Source organism: Aythya fuligula, chromosome 2 (assembly GCF_009819795.1).
Source record: "Aythya fuligula isolate bAytFul2 chromosome 2, bAytFul2.pri, whole genome shotgun sequence".
NCBI lineage: Eukaryota > Metazoa > Chordata > Aves > Anseriformes > Anatidae > Aythya > Aythya fuligula.
In genome coordinates this window covers 59,430,320-59,452,380 of record NC_045560.1, presented here as the reverse complement: position 1 = coordinate 59,452,380, position 22,061 = coordinate 59,430,320, and the positions used below count along the sequence as shown (strand labels likewise).

At 37.1% G+C, this 22,061-nt stretch overlaps 1 protein-coding gene across 3 annotated transcripts in view; it reads left to right on the top strand.

The window, feature by feature from the left end:
• Positions 1 to 22,061, top strand: part of SUGCT (succinyl-CoA:glutarate-CoA transferase) — a 326,609-nt gene that overhangs the window by 113,235 nt on the left and 191,313 nt on the right. For all 3 annotated transcript variants that reach the window (XM_032183117.1, XM_032183115.1, XM_032183118.1), the window contains 2 exons: positions 12,376 to 12,447; positions 19,009 to 19,106. In XM_032183117.1, coding sequence (XP_032039008.1) covers positions 12,376 to 12,447; positions 19,009 to 19,106 — 170 coding nt within the window. The remainder of the gene's footprint in view (positions 1 to 12,375; positions 12,448 to 19,008; positions 19,107 to 22,061) is intronic.

The following is a 22,061-nucleotide window of genomic DNA, read 5'->3' as shown; positions in this document are numbered from 1 at the left end:
AACTTTGACATATCCGAGGGGGAGGAGAAAGGAATTTCAGTAGGAGTAGATTGGTGTCTGTGATCTGGCTACAAGCTGTTCATGGCTATGATCATAATAAGAAATAAGAAGTGTTAGAGTTTGTGTTTATTTCAGCCTAAACGCCAGCTGGGCCAAGAAAGCAAACCAATCTCCTAAACACTCATCAAAGCCTTTTATCCAAGTTTATATGTGATTAGAGCCAGGTTTAACTCTGCAGCGGTGATATACTTTTTCCTGTGTTCCTGTTTGGCGCTTGCCACCCCTGTGTTACTAGAGACAATAAAGGCACTTACATTCAAATTCTTTCCAACAAGGACAATCTTTGTTCTTCAACTCTTCAATTTGCACCTTATACTGCATTTTAAGAGCTTTAGTTCCCTAGCTCATTTTGCTAGACTCTGTATTCATCTGTGGGAAGATCATTTCTCTGCAGAGAGCAAGACACTGTATTTTTGCTTGGGAAAAATCAAGAATTGTGTAGTATTAGGATTGATATATTGTAGTAAGAATTATAGTTAAATGTTTTCGTGTTGATCACTTAACATGGAATGAGGGTGGTCTTTTATTTTGAGATAGCTACTGATGTACTCCACTCAGTGACTAATTTTTCTTTAAGTCAAGCCCATTTGGTGGGTTAAAATGTTTCCCTAAATGCTAATAGTTAAAATAATGACTCCCTCAAATCATTATTCCTGCTAATTCAGCTACTGCTACTGGCCTTAGAGGGAGGAAGGTTGTTGGATACTTTAAAACACAATAGTAGTTTTCAAAACCAGTCTCATTATGGTTCTTCAGGATGTAAAACAGTTCTTTATACTAGGTTGTCCTAGTTAGTTTCTCCTAAACCACCAAATTTTATTTTATTTTATTTTTTCCCCACCAGCTGAAGTCTCTACTTTGCATTTTAAGTATGCTGGTCTAACTGTTAAATCATCTGTTAGGTTTAGACTGAGTACAAACTTTTTGAATCAGGTACTTGGTCATGTCTGTGGATTTAATGAGGTTGAATAACTTCCACAAGGTTTTCCTCTGCCAACCCCCCATCTCAGATATCAATATCTGAATACTTGTTTAGGATGTGAAGCCGTGGAGCAGCTAGTAGGATGAATGGCAGCTTCAGTTGTTAGGGTTCACAAAACTCCTGTGCTTTTCTACCTTCCCTTTCTTATGTGAAGAGGCATTTTGGATAGAATAATTGTCCAGAAAAATGTTTAAGTCTCCTTGCTTTAACTATTCACTATCTCTGTTGTTGTCTGAATGGGAGCAAACATCATCCCAGGTACATAAAAATAAATTATTTTGCTTTATCTTCTGCTCATGTCTGTGCCTTTCCCACGTCATACATGAGCCTTGTTTTAACATGTTTGCATCATAAGGGGTTTCTGATCTTTAAGTTTATGTTCTGCTAACTTATATGAGAAGAGAGAAGGAAAATATGCCAGTGTCTCCTGAAGCTGTCGGCCTTTTTGCAAACTCTATATCTAGGTGACACTTTAACAATTTACATACAACAATGAGCAGTTGAAGTCTTAATTTTCTCAACTTCTTTCTCCCGGCTGTCTGAGTTTGTGATTCCTGATGCAAGCAGCAGACTGGCAGCATGCTTTCAAAAGTATCCTCGTACAGGATGACTGCTGCTCTACAAATGGAGGTATCCTGCTGTCCAAGCAGATATTATTGAAATAGCCTTAGATACCAGCAAGGGTACTATTAGCAGTGTATTCAACGTGTATTGCATTTTACTAGTATCACTGCACTTGTGGCAATTTAGGAAGATGGGGCTCAGTTCATGCTCTGCAGTCCATTCAAAAACTGGGTGAATGCAAAGGCAGTTAGCCTGAGCCAACGTCTGTACTTCTCTTACAGAGGTAAACAAATTCTCTAGTTTAAATCTTGGACTGCCCAACCTGGGGTAGGCAATTATATGCAACCACAGTCTTCCTGTAAGTCTTCCTGTTCCATTAGGTTTTAAGATCAAAAAGATTTTGAGTGGGCTTTTTGAGTGGGGAGGGAAAAGCTATCCTCCTGTTTCATAGCAGGTTTTCTTTGTATGTGAACAGAACACAAATCTCATTCCGTGGGAACTTGATTTTCATTTGGAATCTCTAGTCTAGTGAGTAACTATGTGGCTTACTCATTTCAGTTGACTTTACATTCTCTATGGCATCCATTGTTGAATTGTACCTGTGGTGAATCCGAGGTCATATTTTATAGCACCTTTAAAGTTGCTTTGCTTTGTTACTTGAAGCATTCTGTATTAACTTGTGTGTATTTTGAAAAGAAGAAAAAACACAAATCAAATCTGGAAAAATAATAGTATTTGTCTAAAAAGTCTTATGCTTCAGTACCTAACTTGATGTGAAAATTGGTATGCATACCTGCATAATTTTCTCTAGCGATCTTTCCCATTTCTAAGCACAGCTTTGTCAATGTCTACTGAAGTGTCCAAACTTTGTACATACGAAAGTAAATGTATATTGGAAAGAAATTAAATGTACCAATATCCCACTGTTACTGAAAATCATCTCTGGTTGTCTTAATATGTCCATTGCAATGAATGTTGTTACTCCTCTCCATGTATTACTTTCTGGTGGTGTTATAAAAGGTGCTGCAAAAGATCCTAACAGTTCCATTAGCACCCTGGTAGAGGGGAGAGAGAGAGGATCTATGCACCTATTCTTCCCGTTTGCTCCTTCTTCTGTTCCCTGAGTGAGAATTCAGATAATTGGCTCTGAATAACCAAGCAACAAGCTCCATGTTTCTGTGAAAGGTCCTTTCATAACAAACTCCAAGGAAGAAAGGGCAGGGAGCACTTCAGGCTGTCATTGGGGTGCAAGAAGAGGCCACATTGCTGCCAGCAGTCCGTTTTGGTCCATCCCAGCACGATGGTGAGTTTGTGTGTGGGTCTTGCTGCTGCTGCACATTTGATGCCAACCCTAGTGTCACCAGAAGGCTATCCAGATTGTTAGGAGACCAGTCCTCTGACTTCCCCAGCTGAATAAAGAGGGAAGAAAGCCTGAGGAGGGCCAAGTGCCAGGCTGTTCCTCCACACTTGCTGGCATCATCCCTCTGCCATAGCCAGGCCAGAGCCCACCATAGCTAGGATCACTGCTCTGACAAGGTTCATTCACTCTTTACAAGATGCTTGCTCTTACTGGAAATCTTTTTGGTTAGCAAGTAGACTGCATATACCATGGCTGCACTATGGTATATGTATAGCAACAGCTAGGTTGCATTAAACTTATTTGACTACGTGTGACTGACATTTAATTTAATTACCCCTCTGTGTGTCCTTGCTTTGTTTTAGCTTCTGGAAATTATTTATTATGAAAAGTATGTAAAACAACACATGTTTTTTTACCAAAGACTGTCTGTAGTGGGAGCAGTACGCATTCATGACGGCAGTATAATAATGCTGGACCAGTGTTGGGTAACAATTTATGGCAATTATCTGTGGTAAAAATGCAGTAATTTTACATAATTGCTCTCCCTGATATCATGGTGTTTGGCAGAGACAATTATAGTCATGCTTCTTAACCTTTTTAGTTGCAACTGTGGTTGGGCATTTCTTTACAAAAGTCAAAGGCAAGCATTTAGGTTGGCAGGGGATGTGAATTGGCTGGTTATACCAACAAATACAAAGTCTATGGCACTGGGTGATCTTCAGATTCAGGATTATAGATAAATCCAACCCTTTTTAATACGATGAGATCAGAATTGTCATATGGGTGCTCACACTGTCTTGGTGTTATGACATCTCAGAGAAGTAGAGGCCATCTGGAGGCCCACAGAATTTATGATAGCGTAAGGCAAGAGGAAAGCTTTGAAATAAACCTAGCAATTAATGAGAATCAAGCTTATTTGTTAAAGAACTGCATGAGGTACCTGTGATTGAAAACTAATATATATATTTTTTTCTTTTTTCTTTTGAGCTTGCAAGGGGAAAAAGGAAAATATTTTTTGAAAGCTGGGATTTTCTCCATCTCCTCTCTCCATCTCCTTTACCTTTTCCACAGTTTTACAGGCATTGTTGTGTCAGTCAGACTTTGGGGTGGGAGTTGCAAGGAGATTGGACAATGTCAATAAAAACCTTATGTAGATTTTAGACTGTGATGACAAAAAGCAGTTACACCATGTTGACACTCCAGAACAATTTTTTTGTAACGGATAGTTATGTTCATTATGCTAAAGCACTCTATGAGACATAAAGATCCTTGTTAAAAAAAAAAAAAAAAAAGTAGTTACTACCCTACAGATTCCCATAGCTATCTATCAGCAGAAAATTTGACGGATTAGTTGCTAGAATAAATAAGTAAAAAAAATGCTAGTTACACATTTACAAATATTTAGATATAAACCTGTTAAATATTGCAAGCACAGTTTTAAGTTGGCAAAAGTGTAATATCTTAATTTCTAATTATAGTGATTTTCAAAATTTAACAATTGAAATAATGCTAAATTTGAGGTAGATAAAGATTGGAATTGTAGTACTGTGATTTCAGAGTTCAATATTTTTCAGACTCCTCGAGAACAATAAAAAAAGAATAATAGAGAAAAAACAAAAGTCTGCATTTTATTTTGAAGGAAGGCTATCAAAAACGTATAGGGAGATGAAGAGGAAAGGAGCTTCTAACTCTTTTAAACATATAAATGTTCCACTCATCATTATTATGTTTCTTCTTTTCAAAGTTCATCTCACTACTATTACTCGTATGGTCTGGTAATGTTTTTCTGGCATGAACTGAGGATTTCAGATAGTGAGCATCCTAGATGTTTGACCATTGCAATTTCTAAATCCTTGATTAGAGATTGAGTAGCATTTTAAACCAAAATAAACTATGTGTAATAAACCTTAAGGAGTCTGATTTAAAACCACAAACCAAGGAAACTGAAGAGTCAAGGCTGAAGTATGCGAAATCCATTTCTAGTTCGCCGTACTGTGTCTACTGAGTAGTTTGTAAGGTAACATATTGTTTGAGAGTTTAAATGAAAAAAATAATAATATCCAAAACAGGGCAAAGGCAGGTTGCTGAAATGGAGTAGAGTTTCTCCTGCCTTTGTTCATCCTGTTCTGCAACTAAATGGGAGATTTCACTTATGAGTTCACTTTATTTTAAGTTGTGCAATTGCCAAATTGTGAAGCCTAGCCAATTTTGCACCACTGTAATTGTTATGCCCTTGCTGGTGTCTCTGCTGATTCTCATCAGCATCAGTGATAATTTGATCCCTTGCTCCTCTCTTCTGGCCTGTTGACAGAGGACCTAACAAAATATTCAGCTCAGCTTTTTAAAGAGCCTTCTTTGCAGCAGGACAGGAGGTTATTAGGACCTTTAAGTTAATAGTGCTGGCTGCCCAGCCTGTGAGTTTTAGTTTGCTTGCACTGCGTCATCTGTTTGCTGCTTGAAATGCCAGGCTGATGGACTCAATGTGAGTTACCACAAAGGTAGTCAGTATTACAAAGCTGACCTTTGGAAAAAGTATCACAATATCACTTAAAGCCAAAGAGCAGGGAGGGAAAAGGGACAAAAATAATGAGACAAATCCTGCTCTGATGGTTTCTACTGAAAGCAGAATTAGGATCTTGTTTAGAATTAGATTCTAAATAGCACTCTTAAAAACTCATATTTAGGCACTCAGATTTTCCACACAGCTATATCTTATGATTTTTGGAAGGTATAAGAACTATTTATCATTTCTAGTTCAGTAATGCCCAGAGGCCCATATCAGGATCAGACTTTGGTTATATGTGCTCTTTTTTATTTTTATTATTATTATTTTTTCACCAAAATAAGTGTTTTCATTGCATTCTTTACTTTGAGTGAAAGCAAACAAACAAACAAAAATGCTTGCAATCCTAAAATTGAACAAAATTGTGTGAAGTATTGTGAGAGAAGGGAAAGGGTAAGGAAACATTTGGATTTAGACTTTTGAGAGATTATTGTAAATGTTGAGAAAAATATTATATAAAAAACAGCTCTGCAGTGCCCTTTAAAATCAGTAAGCGTCTATTTTAATTCCCATATAAGTAGTAACTGGTTGCTGTCTGTATATATACTTAAATGTTGCTTGCTCTATAAGACCTTGTTTGCTTAATTTCAACCTAACTGAATTTTTATGGCTGTGCTATAAACCTCTTGAAAATAGTGGCTTAAATGGAAATGCTGACACAACATTAATTACACTGGCTCCAGTGTGATACTGTGATTAAAGTTTATTTATTTTGTGTGTGTGTGTATGTGTGTGATTTCATTGTTGAAAAACTAATGGAAAACTAATGTGGCAATGGAGAATGTGATTCTGTGTGTGATATTTTGTTTTTCAACAGCAAGGAACAGTTTTAATGCCAGTTTACAATACTAGAGAAGTTATTTTTAATTGAGGTATAGCTTTGGTATTTCATATTTTCAAAATTTGTGAAAGTGACAAGTTGCCCACTTTAAAGCTGTGTACTGCTCTACCAGGAGTTTTTAAATGGCTTTTTGGGTGGTGAGACGAGATATATATTGCATTTAAATTAGAAAGCAAAGAAAATTGGTGTATTTCCTTGTGGAGTATATTATTTTCTTCCTTGTACTGTAGTAGGCTTGGTGGGTTGCCACATTATCTTTTTTTTTTTTTTTTTTTTTTTTTTTATAAAAGTCTTTTATCTCTAAAACCAAGAAACCAATCCAAAGTTAACATTCATTGTTCTATTGAATATAAAGTAACAGCTATAAAAGTATTTTGGGTAAGTAGTGTGCCCAACTGATACTTTTAGATCATGAATTTATGCATTACGTCTATTTCATATCAATGTCAACAATGCAGATGTCTTATGACCAGAAGAAAAGCAAGTGAGAGGGGAGTCCTGTCTCTAATATAGCAGTTAGGACACTGAGCAAAGGATTGGAGAGTTCTTGGTTGCAGTCTCTGTTCCCAGTGGTTTATATTTCTCACATAGGCAAAAACTGGATAAAAGCATGACATAGTCTGGAAAGCAGAACTAGGCTGTCCTACTTCCTGAGTGTTGAGAATTGGCATTGTAATGCCAAATGTAGATATCCCTGCTCGATGCTGTGATTTTGTGTTAACTTTAGTGCCCCTTTCAGCAAGAAGCATGCATACTGCATTCAATGGCTATCTGCTTTGCTCCTGGATCAGCTGGGCAAAGTGAGGTGCTTGGCTTTCCACTTCATTTTTCCCACACTCAGACATACATGGAGCTTGAAGGTTGACCAGAAAAGGTGTCCAATGGAGGTGAATGATATCCCTGGATGGTAGTGTGTAGGGGACTTTCTTTAAAATCTGTGTCGGTGTTCTGCCTCATTGTGGAAACCCATGTAATCATTCCCAGTCTTACCATAAACACCTTCCCCACTTCGTGGCATCCAGTCAAACATCACTTTCTGCAAGTGGATTGTTGCAGATGTAATTGATAGTGATCTGTCCAGTAGACAGCTATGAAGTTGCAGGTTAGTACATCCTGTGACATGACAGTGAAGAGAGACAAGTACTACAGGTCGAGAAAACCAGAGCAAAGAAGTGAAATATTTGTGTGGAATACCCTTCTTCAATTTGCTCAGTGAGAGCATTCAGCATACATTACTCCAGTTCATGAAATTTACATTTTTTATTTTTAGTGTTTGCTTTCACTAGAAGAGAGTGCAAAGTAGGCAAATAGTTTCAAAGTGTGTGGTCTTTATGATTTATATATCTTGCTCAGAACTACCACTGACCAAACTTCTTGGTCTTGTTCCCGTTTGTTAGAGTGTAATTAAATATTAATTTTTTATAAAAGAACTGTGACCTTCCCTTGAAAGAAAAAAACATACAGATACTATGATACTGTGGCACAGATTTTTTTTTTTTTTTTTTCAAGCTGGTGTGAAAAGGTAGAGAAATGATGTGCCAAGTTTATCCCATCTGGAAGGAATGTAACCATTCTGGATCCAAAGCAAAGCTGAGGATCTCTTGCTCTGTAATGTATTAGGGAACCAAAGGTTGATAGGGTTGGAGAGAGACAAAAAAATCAATATATACTTTAGATATGTTTGATTGGCAGGAGAAAAAGCCTGTGTAAAGGTCAGTCAAATCCTGAATACATCACCTTCTTAATTATGGCCTTTAATCTGCTTTAAGACTAGAGAATACTGGTCCTTAAATGACCTCTGTGTTGAATTGAGTATCAGAGTGGAAACTTCAAAGTGCAATTGAAGAAAAATTATGCAATAAATTGAAAGTAACATTGTAAGTTTTCTGTGGTTCCAAGCCTGCAAGAGACCAGCTTTTGTCTGTGAGCACACTCATTAATAGCAGGGACCTACAGCACATATGTGCAGTCCTTTGCATTTGCATGGTCCCAAAATATTTTACTGAATATCTATGCAATGATTCTGTACACATACAGAGACTTCTGCAAACAGGAAAGTGGAGGGGAGAAGAAAGAGTGGAATATGAAAATCTCTTTTAAAGTGTTGGTAACAAGCCTCAAAGCTTTTTTTGAAAATATTGTTTTCACTTTTTTTGATTTTATGTTCATAGACTTCTGAGTAGGTGTATTTGTTCTGCAGTGTCACCAGCCAGTCCCAAAGAACCATTCAGCCTTCAGCCAAAGCTGCTTTCTCTGATGCCCGCCTTGGGAAGAAGCTCAGAGGATTGTTCACAATGCCATCTATGAGAGCTCCCTGATGTGCTGACAGACGTGTACCTTATAGAAATACTCTATCTAGTCTTTATAAAAGGATGCCATCTTTCCAAAATCTTAAGCAAGCTGCTTTATGATGCCAGCTGAAACAATTAACCACCTCCTCTGTAAAACCAACATCTGTTAGAAGGCATTTGAAAGTTACTACCCTGCTCCAGAACTCACCATTGCATAATGACTCTATGCAAACCCTCAGGTAGTCTGATCTTAGAAGCTTTTAGATGCTGCTGTTCAGCTTTTTAAATCAAAAGACAGTGCTATGTTATAAGATGCTAATCTTGATCCCTTACATTTTAAAGTTTTGTTTGTGGAATCAATGTGCAAACTGAAATATATGCAAAGATATTTATGTGATTCATGATTGCCATAGCATTTATAGGCTTAAAAATCATAACATGGACAATAAACACAAGAGATTGACAGTCTTTCATTGAAACCATCAAAACTGGGAAATTTTGAGAGGATAGTGATAGGCTAAGGGGTAATGGCTTTAAACTAAAAGAGAGCAGATTAGTAGATTTAGGAAGAAATTCTTCACTCAGAGGGTGGTGAGGTACCGGAATGGGTTGCCCAGCAAAGTTGCAAACGCTCCATCCCTGGAGGTGTTCAAGGCTTCTCAGCCCACACTGAAAAGCTACTCCTTTGGAGGTTACACAGTCTTCCTTTGCCTTTTCCACATGTAAGATGTGAACTAATTCTTCGGTTTAGTTTTTGGTTCCTGCCTGTACCTGAGTGTATGTCCTAGTGCTCAGGGTACCACCTGGGCACCACATTTTAAATCGTGATCATGTTCTCAAGGAACTTATCAGAAGACTTCATGCTTCAGAAAAAGGGAAAGGGAAAAAAGACTTTTGCCTTGTGTGTGTAGTGCCTTTTATTGCACTAATGTGAAGTGATTCGATGTGATGGACGGCAGTTTATCATAACAAAATCTCATTAAAGTCTGTCTGCACTTTGCCCTAACTCTCCTTTGTATAATAAGATCGTGAAGCTGTCTGTGACCAGCCAGTAACCTGTGGTAACCTGTAGTGTGCGTACATTTATGGGTGATGAATAAAACCATTGTTATTGCCCTTAAATTTTGGCATCAGTATTGTGCTAATAACATTTGGAAGTTTTTGCTTTATCAGCAGCAATGATTGGCAAATAATCAGCTGTTTTGTAATGAGAAGCTTAAAATAGCAGCCGAAGACATTTGAGTTAAGCTTCGTGGAAAAAGACACTGCTGCATTTATGATGATACCGTTTTTGTTGTGTAAGGATGACATGATTGTTGTTTTAGCTTTTTAGACATACAATGCAATTAAGAATAATCAGTTTTCCCACACATTCCACAAAGCCACTGAAGCCCAAATGCTAATAAACAGGCCCTTAAATTTTGAGTGACTTCCGCTGCTGCATGGGCAGCCCACGGGTGCAGATGTATGTCTCAGAGTGGTATGCAGCTATTGTGCGACTGTACTCTGCTTACAGAGATGCAAGTCTCAAAAGAAGTTGCTGATAAATAGCGAACTGTTTAAGATTTGACTATATCTCCAGTTTAGATAGATTTTGAAGTGTGGAGGAAGGGCATCTGTATATAAGTGCACATGACATACATTGTGGTGTTGCAGTCTGTAAACAGGCATCCAGACTACAAGTTTAAAATACTGTGTAAAAGAATTTGTATTTTGTGTTTACTGGGAAATAGTATGTGGTTGTACCAATAAAAACTATATTTTTTACTACACATATCTGTGTGTGTATCTATTTTCCCCGTACTTTGTGTGAAATGTTTGTGGCTGCTTTTAGAATTCAGAGCATCAGCAAAGACATCAGGATTTGGGCAGGGAGGTTCAGGAAACAGATCTTGCCTGTAAGTAAAGGTAATAAGATTATACTGACAGCTTTAGTTCATAACTATTCCTACTAAAAGCCATTTGTTCTGAAAAAAAAAAAGAAAAAAAAAAGTTTCTTAAATATTGCTAGACTTTATAACATGTATATTTATAACAATTTTCACAACGTTCACGACTGTTTTAGACAAAAATCTGCATGAACAGATCTATCTAAAAATGTTTATACATCTACGTACTTTTGTGTATTCTTTTTCCCAACTGTTTCTGTGCTCATTGCTTTCATCAGTGTGAGTATGCAGTACCTATATATTATGCATGCTTCTAGACATTTATTGTATTGGGGCCAAATGAGACTTTTTACTTTTTGCATGTTTGAGACTAAATGTTTGCTGAATTTCATCTTTGCTTGCTAAGATTCTTAGACTCAAGTGCTTAATTAAATGTCTGAAAAATAAATTCATAAATTTTATCAGACTAATACTATTTGTGAGAAATGAAGTATAGAGGGAGCAAACAAACGATACTGTAAATGTGATATACACTTCCTTGCACTTCAATAGACATAATTTTCCACATACAGTTTTAAAGCTCTGAATGTGCCAGGTGGTTACTGTTATAAAAGTTTTCAAGCTAGAATAGCATATTTGTGATGGAGAATAAGCCACACTGGTGTGAGAAGACTTTATTGTTAAATGTTCCCACACCAGAGCTTTTGTTTGTGTTATTTTACAAAAAAATATACTAAGAATTCACAGCTTTAGATCAGGCAATTATAACTGATGAGAAAATTGATTTCTGATAATGTAAGATGCGTTATGTTCTCTGTGAGAAACTAGCACAAGGCCTTGTTGCCATTTGTGCATGAACCTGTGCACTGAAGTCAAATTAAAAGCAAAAGAGTATTTTCCAATGCTTATAACAATTGTGGTAGTAATAAAGGAGAGATGTGGAAGAAAGGGGAATCTATTTGCATTATCCATTTTTGGAAGATGCCCTGATGCAGTGGTAAAAATCAAGGATGATGCCAATTACAGATTTTCTTCATTCCTGTGAAAATCTAAGTCGAGACAAAATTCTGTGATTCTGTGTGATTCTGAGACGATTTCAACGTGAAATGTACCAGTAAGGGTACTGTAATGAAGTCAAAACAAAAAAATACTCCTCAAAGCGGGGAAAAAAAGTTCCATTTTCTCTAGGACCTTGGTCTTGAGACCACTAACTAAGGAGATAGCTTAACTTCCAGCTGAAGAGCTCGAAAGATGCAGCCCATCCCTTTCATTCCCATGCAAGTACCTAACTCGTCATTTGCTATGTGGCTTCTTTTTTTTTTTTTTTTTTTTTTTTTTTTCCCTAGCATAGCTCAGATTACCCTGTAGCCTTGTGGCTGGCACATTCAATGAGTATCTGTGAGACTCAGTGCAGCTGTGCTCTCAGTCAGGCTGAGAGGGAAGCTGAATAAATAACTTATATCAAGTAAGTGTCATCCTGGGAAATCATCCTCAGTCCCTATGAGTGCAGGTCACATTTGCAAAGTTTCTAGTTGCCTCAAGCTATACTTTCAGCAAAAAAGTATGAACTAAGATTATTTCTCAAATCCAAAAAAAAAGAAATATTAAAAATTAAAACAATTCAAAAGGGCTACTTCCTCTTTTAAATTGAATTTTCCTCCTTGTGGATGACTGTGATCCACTTTTGTAGAACTAGAGAGAGAGTTTGAATGGAAATGTTCATTTAAGGAAAGCATTTGAAAATTATTTACAAAGTTTTCACCTAATAGTTGTACTAATATTTTACACTTTTGTCACAGCTTATCACCTCTCTTTGTTCTTTTAGGCTTTTAAGACCAAGGATGGCTACATCGTAGTGGGAGCTGGAAATGATCAGCAGTTTGTCACTGTGTGCAAGGTAATGGTGTGTTAGGCTGACAATACAGAAACGTGTGACAATTTCTGTGCTGTGTAGGGAAATAGAGATGAAATAGAGATTGCTTCTTAGTCTTGTCCCCCCCCCCCCCTTTTTTTTTTTTTAAATGAAAGTAAGTAGCAACTATAAATTCTAAGCCTGTGCTTCTAGCTGGTAGTTTAGGGCACTGATGCAATTTTGTAATTAGCCTGTGTATTAAGAACACCCTAACTCCAAAATTTGTGTGTGCTCAATCCCCTTTAAAGCACTTGCATAGCTAATTTGCCAAAACACGAACCAGCTAACAACCTCCTAGTTATAAAATGATGAATGTGATGAAAATCACTGCAGTGTCTTTTTCAGGAAGAAATGTGACACTATTTCTCCATAAAACACAAAGTGTAGGCACAGTTATTAACATAGCCAAGTTAGGAGATGGATGGTTCTTGTATCACCTTAATCAATAGCTGAGCATGCAGTCCCTTTTCAAACTATTATGTACTGGTCTATGCTCACAGAGAAACTTTGGGATTTCTTGGAAAAGAAGTATTACAGGACTGTGGGCTGACATGGCAGTGGTGTAGATGTGACTTTGGAGAAGAAAGCTTCAACAAAAATATGCGATCTTCCTTATTTTGGATTGAAGAAACATGATTCTCTGGCAATTCTGTTTTTACAGAGGGTAGCTTGAAAAGTTTTAAAACAGTTTTGGATTTTTCACATACTCTTTTCCTGTGGTTTCAATACCTGGAATCACTTCTCCCCGGACAGTGAATACATTTAAAAAAAAAGAAGTATTGATTGAAGGTGAAAAAAAAATGTTCTTAAATAAAGGGTATCAACATTCCAAACAAAAGATCCCATTAATATGTTGGATGGCACAAGAGAAGTTTTTTCAGATAGTATTGGGCAGTTTTTTATAAAATTAGTTCTACCTTTTATCTGCGATTGTTTTTGTTGGTGGTGGTGGTGTTTTTTTTTTTTTTTCTTTTTTTCTTTTGCTTGTTTTTGTTTGTTTTTGTTAGTTTTTTTCCTCTTGGACTTGGGATATTTAGTCTATACTAGTCATACTTTGTAGAGCTGTCAGCCTCTGGAAATTGAGCATTATTTTCTTCCATTTGTTCACATCAGCCATTTCACATCTCCATGGTTGTTCATGACTAATAACTGGAATAAGTAGTAAGAAGATAGTGCAGTTATGATTGTCTGAAGCTCTCTTCTCTCCTAGTGTGTTTTGGGCTACATATGCCCACCTAGATCTCTTGAGGAGTCTGCTTCCATTTGCTCAGATTGGCTCTCACAATAAGAAGCAAGTTAACTTCAGACTTTTCTCAGTGGGTTTTCATCCTACAGATGTTGAACCATTAAAGCGTGGTCATTATTGTTGGGTTAACATGAAGGAACCCATCTTTGTTGGGTGAACATGAAGGAAGACTAATGGACTAATGACTGAATAAGTATGTAGCTGCCACACCTCTGTTTTTTCAAGGAGTCATTGTCCCATAAAGGTAATCTTCCCACAAGGTCCCAGGACATCGCTGTGAATGTCTTCTTTGTGTTTTATCACTGGAAGTGCTCGTCATTCTGCCATCCTCGAGTAAGGCACAACTGAAAGTCTGGCTCAGTAGGTTCTGGCACTATATTGTGAGCTAGAAGGCACTGAAAATTCAGACCATGCTTTCACCTCACTTTAGGGTGCTGCTGTGAGACTTATGGTGGGACTTGCTGCTATGTAATCCCTTTGTGTTCAGTAATGAGCAAGTGGTAACCCATAAGATGGGGCAACATATCAATGATTTGTGTTACTACAGAATCTGAAGAGCCTGAAGTTAAGTGAGATGAATATTGGCCTTAGTCTACAGGCTGCTTGTTCTTTGTTTCATCCTTGTAAAGATGTTTTGGTATTTCTAGAATTGAAAGTAGGAGGTACAAAGCATGAAAAAATTGTGATTGCTTGCTTGTCAAAGAGAGTAAAAGACCTGAAAACTTAGTTCAAGTTTTGGGTAAGGGCCAGATTTTTCTATAAACCAGTTATCTTATTTGAGAGGTGGGGGTGGCCCTATATGTTAGAGAGCATTTTGACTGTTTAGAGCTGAACAGTGGTGGTGGCAGTGTTGAATGGTTATGTGTAACAATCAGGGAAGGCCAATGAGACAGATGTCATGGTGGGAGTCTGTTATGGACTGTCCAACCAGGATGAAGAGGCAGACAAAATGTTCTAAAAGCAGCTGGGAGAAGTTTCACAATTGCTAGCCCTTGTTCTGGTGGGGGACTTCAATTTACCAGATTTATGCTGGAAATACAAGATAGCAGAGAGGAAACAGTCTAGGAGGTTCACAGAGTGTCTGGAAGATAACTTCCTGACACAGCTGGTGAGTGAGCCAACTAGGGACAGCACCACACTGAACCTTTTGCTTGCAAACAGAGAAGGACTTGTGGGTGATGCGAACGCTGGAGGCCATCTTGGGCATAGTGATGAATTAATAGAGTTTTTGATTCTTGGAAAAGCACAGAGAGGGGTTAGCAGAACTGCCATCCTGGACTTCTGGAGGGCAGACTGGCCTGTTTAGGAGACTGGTTGGCAGAGTGCCTTGGGAGGCAGTCCTGAAGGGCAAAGGAGTGCAGAAAAGATGGGCACTCTTCGAGACAAAAATCTTAAAGGCACAGCACCAGGCCATCCCCATGTGCCGAAAGATGAGCTAGCATGACAGAAGACTGGCCTGCCTGACCAGAGAGCTGTGGCTAGACCTCATGAAGAAAAAGAAGGTTTATGACCTTTGGAAGAAGGGCTGGGCCACTCTGGAGGACTATAAAGATGTTGTGCAGCTGTGCAGGGAGAAAACTAGAAGGGCCAAGGCCCAACTGGAGCTCAATCTGGCTACTGCTATTAAATACAATTAAAAAATGTTTTTATAAATACATAAACAAGAGAAGGAAGACTAAGGAAAATCTTCATCCTTCACTGGATGTGGGGGGAAACATAGTGACAAAGGATGAGGAAAAGGCTGAGGTACTTAATGCCTTCTTTGTTTCTTGCTTTACCAGCAAGACCAGTTTTTTTGACTTGGTGGAAGTGCTCACCAAGCTACTTTCCGTCATTTATCAGCAGTCCTGGCTATCCAGGAAAGTCCCAGTTGCAGGAGGCTGGCAAATATGACACCCATCTACAAGAAAGATTGGAAGGAGGACCTGGGGAACTACAGGCTTTTCATTTTGACTTCAGCGCCTCAGAAGCTTATGGAACAGATTATCTTGATTGCCATCATATGGCACCTACAGGACAATCAGGTGATCAGGCCCAGTCAGAATGCCCTTATGAAAGGCAGGTCCTGCTTGACGAACCTGCTCTCTTTCTATTACAAGATGATGTGCTCAGTGAATGAGGGAAAGGCTGTGGATGTGGTCCACCTAGACTTTAGTAAGGCTTTTGACACTGTTTCTCACAGCAGTTTCCTGGAGAAACTGTCTGCTCATGGCTTGGACAGGTGTATGCTTTGTTGGGTTAAAAACTGGCTGGGTGGCCATGTGCAAAGAGTCGTTGGAGGTTAGTCACAAGTGGTGTCTGCCAGGCCTCAGTACTGGGGCCAGTTCTCTTCAACATCTTTATCAGTGATCTGGATGAGGGGATCTGCACCCTTAGTAAGTTTGCAGGTAACACCAATTAAGGTGTGAGTATTGATCTACTTGAGGGTAGGAGGATTCTCCAGAGAAATCTGGATAGGCTGGACTGATGGGCTGAGGCCAACTGCATGAGATTCAACAAGACTAAGTGCTTAAGTGTCAGGGCACAACAACCCCATGCAGTACTGCAGTCTGGGGGAAGAGTGGCTGGAAAGGGATCTTGGGGATATTGGTGGATAGCTGGTTGAATATTAGCCAGCAGTGTGCTCAGGTGGCCAAGAAGGCCAACAGAATCCTGGCTTGTATAAGAAATAGTATGAATTCTTTTTTTTTTTGCCCTTATCAAAATATTGTAGATATTGATTTAGACTGTTAATGTGCCCAGAGACTGAGGAATGTGGAATTCAGTGGAATGCTGTGGAAACCGTTAGAGGTATGTTCTATGTTAAGGCGAAGGCGTTTTGGAGCTTAAAAGACACTGAAGGGGAAGAGCCAATAAAGGAAAAGGACTTTATTACAGGAAGGCCCTTAACACCCTAGTGAACCTTTAGTAAATACAGAGGATGCTAATTCAAACATTGGGATTGCTATTAGAAAACCTTTCTGAGATGAGCTGGTGCTAAAAATACAGAATGTATGGAAGCCGTTGCCCTGCAGACACGCACTCAAGGGGTGTAACAGCTGGCTTAGGCTGTAAACAATTGCAAACATTCTGCTTCAACTGTGTCTTCTTAGAGAAGCAATTAGCAAGCAAGAAGAAAAAAAAGTGGAATAATTTCAGAATCAGTGGAAACGAACTGTAGCTTGTTTGGGGACTTTGATAATTGCTGAAAAACTTCATAACACTGCTGGTTGAGGTGCATTTCATAGTTATCAAGAGTTACTAAAGCACATCCCAATGTGTGGCTGCTTCAGTCTATATAGGAATACTGAGCAAGAGTCTTCAGAAGACTGCTTTTGTGTGCAAACAATTTTGCTAGAACTGGGGGAAAGAACTCAGACTGTAAACTCTGTGTTTCTGTACTGTAGAGACCAACTGCATATCAGGTAAGCTTGAAGAGAAATGGTAAAGAGCAGTTTAATTCCAGTTGGTCAGAATGAAATAAAAAAAATAACATTGGCAGCATGCTACAGAAAGATGAATGGCACATTAATGAATAACTTCTCAAATGTGTATTTGTTAAACACAAAAAATTGAGAGGAACATATACATCTGTTAGAAAACTGTCTATATATTAAGTTAAAGATGAAGTCATTAATGTTAAAGCAGTGTCCTAAGCAACTCAATATGATCATTTTTCATATAATTTTTCAAACGAAACCATAGTTTTCTTATGAATTTCTTGGTTGTTTATGCTCTCATAATAAGTATTCACTATCATTTACTTTGAATAACCTTGCATGTGTTTTTTTCTTCTTTTCCCTAAAGCAGTAATTTTTTAATGCCAAAAATAACAGTATCAAAAGGAGGAAAAAATTTTAATGGAGTGCCAATATTATTATTAAACTTTCAGGCAGGAAAAGAAGAAAATTTTCTAAAGCCAGATTATCATATATTACAATTTGCATAAACTAGATTGTGTGAACATAGACGTAAAAGAAAATATGCAGTGAATTAAGTGTTAATGGAAGATGTTAGAATGCTGTTTTACCTCACAGATAAAAGTCTGCAAAAAATTTATGTAATATGATCATTGTTCCAAAATAACTTCATCGGTACTTTGGTTTCCATGCTCAGTTTTGTCACTCTGGGTGACAAAAAGGTCAGGGGTGACTATCTGATTTGAATATCTCTAAGTATCTGTTGAAAGAATATGTTTTGCTCATGGTTTTAACTCTTCAATAGCTGTTCACTTGAGAGTGAAGCCATATCCTTATTCACTCCAGCAAAGTCATTAAAGTATAGTGTCCTTGGTCTGAACCAGTCTCAGAGGTACTAGTAGAATTTTAAGTTTGAAGCAAGTTTCAAAGTGATTGACACCAATCTATGTGTCACTTATATGTGGTAGTACATAGACATGAATTCAAGGAATGACTGGACATGTTAATAAAACAAAAATCTATTGAGGACCACTAAATACATGACAGTCTCTTTCTTTGTAAACTTCTTTTCTGCCTTCCTCAGTAGCAGATGTTCCTGGGATATTTTTTATTAAATTTTAAAAGAACAACCCATTCTGTTTATTTATGTTCTATGTAAGTACATTATAGCATGAACAGATAAGTTATATAGTAAATATTGATTGTCCACACAATTACGGTGTTTCATATATGCCTCTACAAAATTCGAACACTTGTTCTGCACATTTAATTCTCTTTATAATATAATTTACATTGTCTTTGCAGGAGGGTCACACTTTTAATATGCCAGGTAGGAGTTACATGTAGAAGATATGCTTCTACTTTCTTGGAGGTTAAACCACCAATTTTCTTTATAAGATTTTTTTGAAGAAATCGTAAAGAAAAACTGTGACTTTCAACAGAAAATACATTTTTTTTTTATTTAATCCTTTTTGAAAAGATTACTGAAATCAAAAGAAACATTCTTAAACATATCTTTTCTCAGTCTAGCATATGAAGTACAGTCACATTTCTTTTTCCGTGATTTATAACTCAGTGAAGGAGAAGCCCACAGATCTCTCAAACCTCAAAGTAATAACTTAAAAACTTTTTTTAATGTTCTACAGTATAATAACAAGAGTTTCTCCTAGTTAAAAGTCAAAGCTGTGGACTAAGATCTTGTTTAATTTCTCTTTTTTTTTTTTTTTTTTGTACTTGTGTAACTGAATAGGAGGCATTGTCTCTTCATAATTTCCTAATCTATATAAGATTAAGGAGAAGTAGTGACTTTTGGAAAGCTATCTTAAATCCTTAATGAATTTCCTTTACCTTATAAATGTCTCATGCCAAGCAGATGTCTTACTCAGCTTTATTTTTACTTAGATCCTGAATCTGCCTGAAGTTAGTAAGGATTCCAGATACAAAACTAATACACTCAGAGTCCAGAACAGAAAAGAACTTATTGACATATTGTCAACTCGGTAAGTTCATTAAAAACAAAGAAATGATATTTAATCTGTTAATGCAAACAGTTATGTATAAGGAACACTGATCATGTAAAAATTTTATGTTAATCTTTTGAGAGATTTATTTAAAAAAAGAATTGAGCGCACTTCCTGATATTAACTGTGTCTTTTGCACACATACTGTAATGTGGGCTACCAAGAAGCCAAACCATAGTTCTAAGTTTTCAGAAATAATTTAAACTTATTTTTAAACATTTTAACTTAATTCATTAACTTGAATTTTAGTGAAACAACTAGTGCTTTTTGTTTTTCTCGACAAATATCACTGCTGGTAATGAAATTCTTGGACATTACTTTTGCTGTGAAAGGGATTTTAAAGTTTTCACTAAGAATTGGTGTACCCAAGAGAGTTCCACTTGACTCTACCCTCGCTGTTGGTTCTGTAGTGCAGTACTGTGTGCCCCAAATTCTCCCTGGTTGAATTCTTTTAAAATATAAAGGATGTGTACTTACTGTTCTACAGGAGAATCATCCTATTAAGTACTTAATTAAAATATTACGCTTACTTAAAACAATACTATGCTTAATTAAAATAATATGCTTACTCTTAGTTTCAAAGTTGATTCATGTAAACTCATAAGATAAAGCTCAGGAATCTTTTAACTGAGAAATTAAAATAGCTTAATTGTGTTCTGTACTATGTTTGAGAAGGCCTTAGTTCTGTGGAGTTCTTTGATAAAGAGGAAGATAAATTTCTACAATATAAGAAAAAAACTTATCTTTCTTCAGACTTGTTCAGCCTGGAGAAAAGGAGGCTCAGGGGTGACCTTATTGCTCTTTACAGATACCTTAAAGGAGGCTGTAGCGAGGTGGGGGTTGGTCTGTTCTCCCACATGCCTGGTGACAGGACGAGGGGGAATGGGCTTAAGTTGCGCCAGGGGAGTTTTAGGTTGGATCTTAGGAAGAACTTCTTTACCAAAAGGGTTGTTAGACATTGGAACAGGCTGCCCAGGGAAGTGGTGGAGTCACCATCCCTGGAAGTCTTTAAAAGACGTTTAGATGTAGAGCTTAAGGATATGGTTTAGTGGGGACTGTTAGCGTTAGGTCAGAGGTTGGACTCGATGATCTTGAGGTCTCTTCCAACCTAGAAATTCTGTGATTCTGTAATCTGTAAAGCTACTAGAAGGTAGTTTCAGCAACACTTCACATTTTGGGTTAAGAGCATTAGAGTCAGTATATCTGCCATTGTCAATAATTCAAGAAAAGTCACACTATCATTTTGACACTTGGCCTGTATGAGTCTTTATTAACAAATGTGTAACAATTTTCATTCACACACTTTTATTTTTTTAAGAAGCATTAAGCCAGATGCCTTCCCTTTTCATTTTATTTGAGAAAAATTTCAATAGCACACCTTTTCCCCTCAAGCCAACCTTACACATTTTTTGGATATTGAGAACCAGAATAATCTTGCATTTAAGACTGCAAAGAGAGTAATTTTTCCTCTTCTTGTTTAGTTGCACTTTTATCTCTCTGTTACCAGTCAATTTTCAGGTATCTTGCCCCGTTGAAAAACTGAAGTACCAGGTGACTTTGCATTTTTAAATAATTGTTGTACAACTGTCCATAATGAACTTTTACAACTTGTCGTTTACTTGCCTTCCTATTAGAAATGCAGTGTGATAACAGATGAATCCACTCTTCCTGTATTTTTTAAGCCCTTGAAAGGGAATAGGTATCTTTTCATCTACTTTTCAGCTCTTACTTTCTTGACGCTTACTCTTAGTTGATTAGTTGAAAGTTGATTCGTGTAGACTCATTACTTGGAGTTCATTTCACTTAATATGGTATTTATCTGATGTACTCTGGAACCTTATCAAAGTGCTGTTTTGCCATCCACAGATCAATTACCTAATGATGTGGTTGATTCTGAATGTGGGGTTTTTATTTTATTTTATTTTATTTTATTTTATTTTATTTTATTTTATTTTATTTTATTTTATTTTATTTTATTTTATTTTATTTTATTTTATTTTATTGAGAATATTTGAATAAGAAGCTAAAGTTCATGGAACAGTTGTTCTGTGACTAAATTGCCAGATTTGTTTTTATATCTGTAGCTATTAGTTCATCAGATTACATCATTGCTCTGTCAATTACTGCTTTATATCTTTTTTTTTTTGTCAGTTTATGTTCTGTTTTATTAGCATCGTTTAGGCTGCGTTTCTGTGTAATTTATATGCAAGTACAGATGTGGCTGTATACACATTTTTGGAGTAGACACTTCCAATAGTATTATGTTATGTCATATTACTGTTAATTCATCTGGCATTCAGTTTTGAAGCACCGACGTTAGCAAACACCTTTGGCATTCAAATGGAGGTTGAATATGTTTCTATACACATTCCATGGTAACTTTCCTTTTATTCACTAACTCACAGTTGTTTGTAAAATTACATATAGTTCATTTTGGATGTTACTTAGAGAATTAAATGAACAGTTTGTCAGTGCTGAAAAATGTCACCCCTTGAGAAACGAAAGGAAATGACAAAATAGTAATGGCATAATTTCACTGAAAAATATCTTAATTAAATCACCAATTGCTTGATAGTATTGCAGCTTCCAAAACATGGAATATGTAAACCTAAGGTACATAGTTGGGAAGAAACACCTGCATTCACCTCGCATTCACTGACTATATCTACACTACTATCCACCTCATGATGAATTTATGGTGACAATAACTGGAACAGCTTAAAAGAGTTGTGATTGCCATAGCAGTGAGTTCTATTACAACCACTTTTGTTGAAACGAGCACCTCCTTTGTGTTCTGGAAAGAGAAAAGGAACATAAAAGTCTTTTAAGGATTTAAGTATGTTATTCATTCACATATAATTTTGGTGCTGTGACAGGCAGGTTGCCTCTGACTTGAGGCAAAGCAGCTTTTTCCAGTGACATTGCAATGGAAAA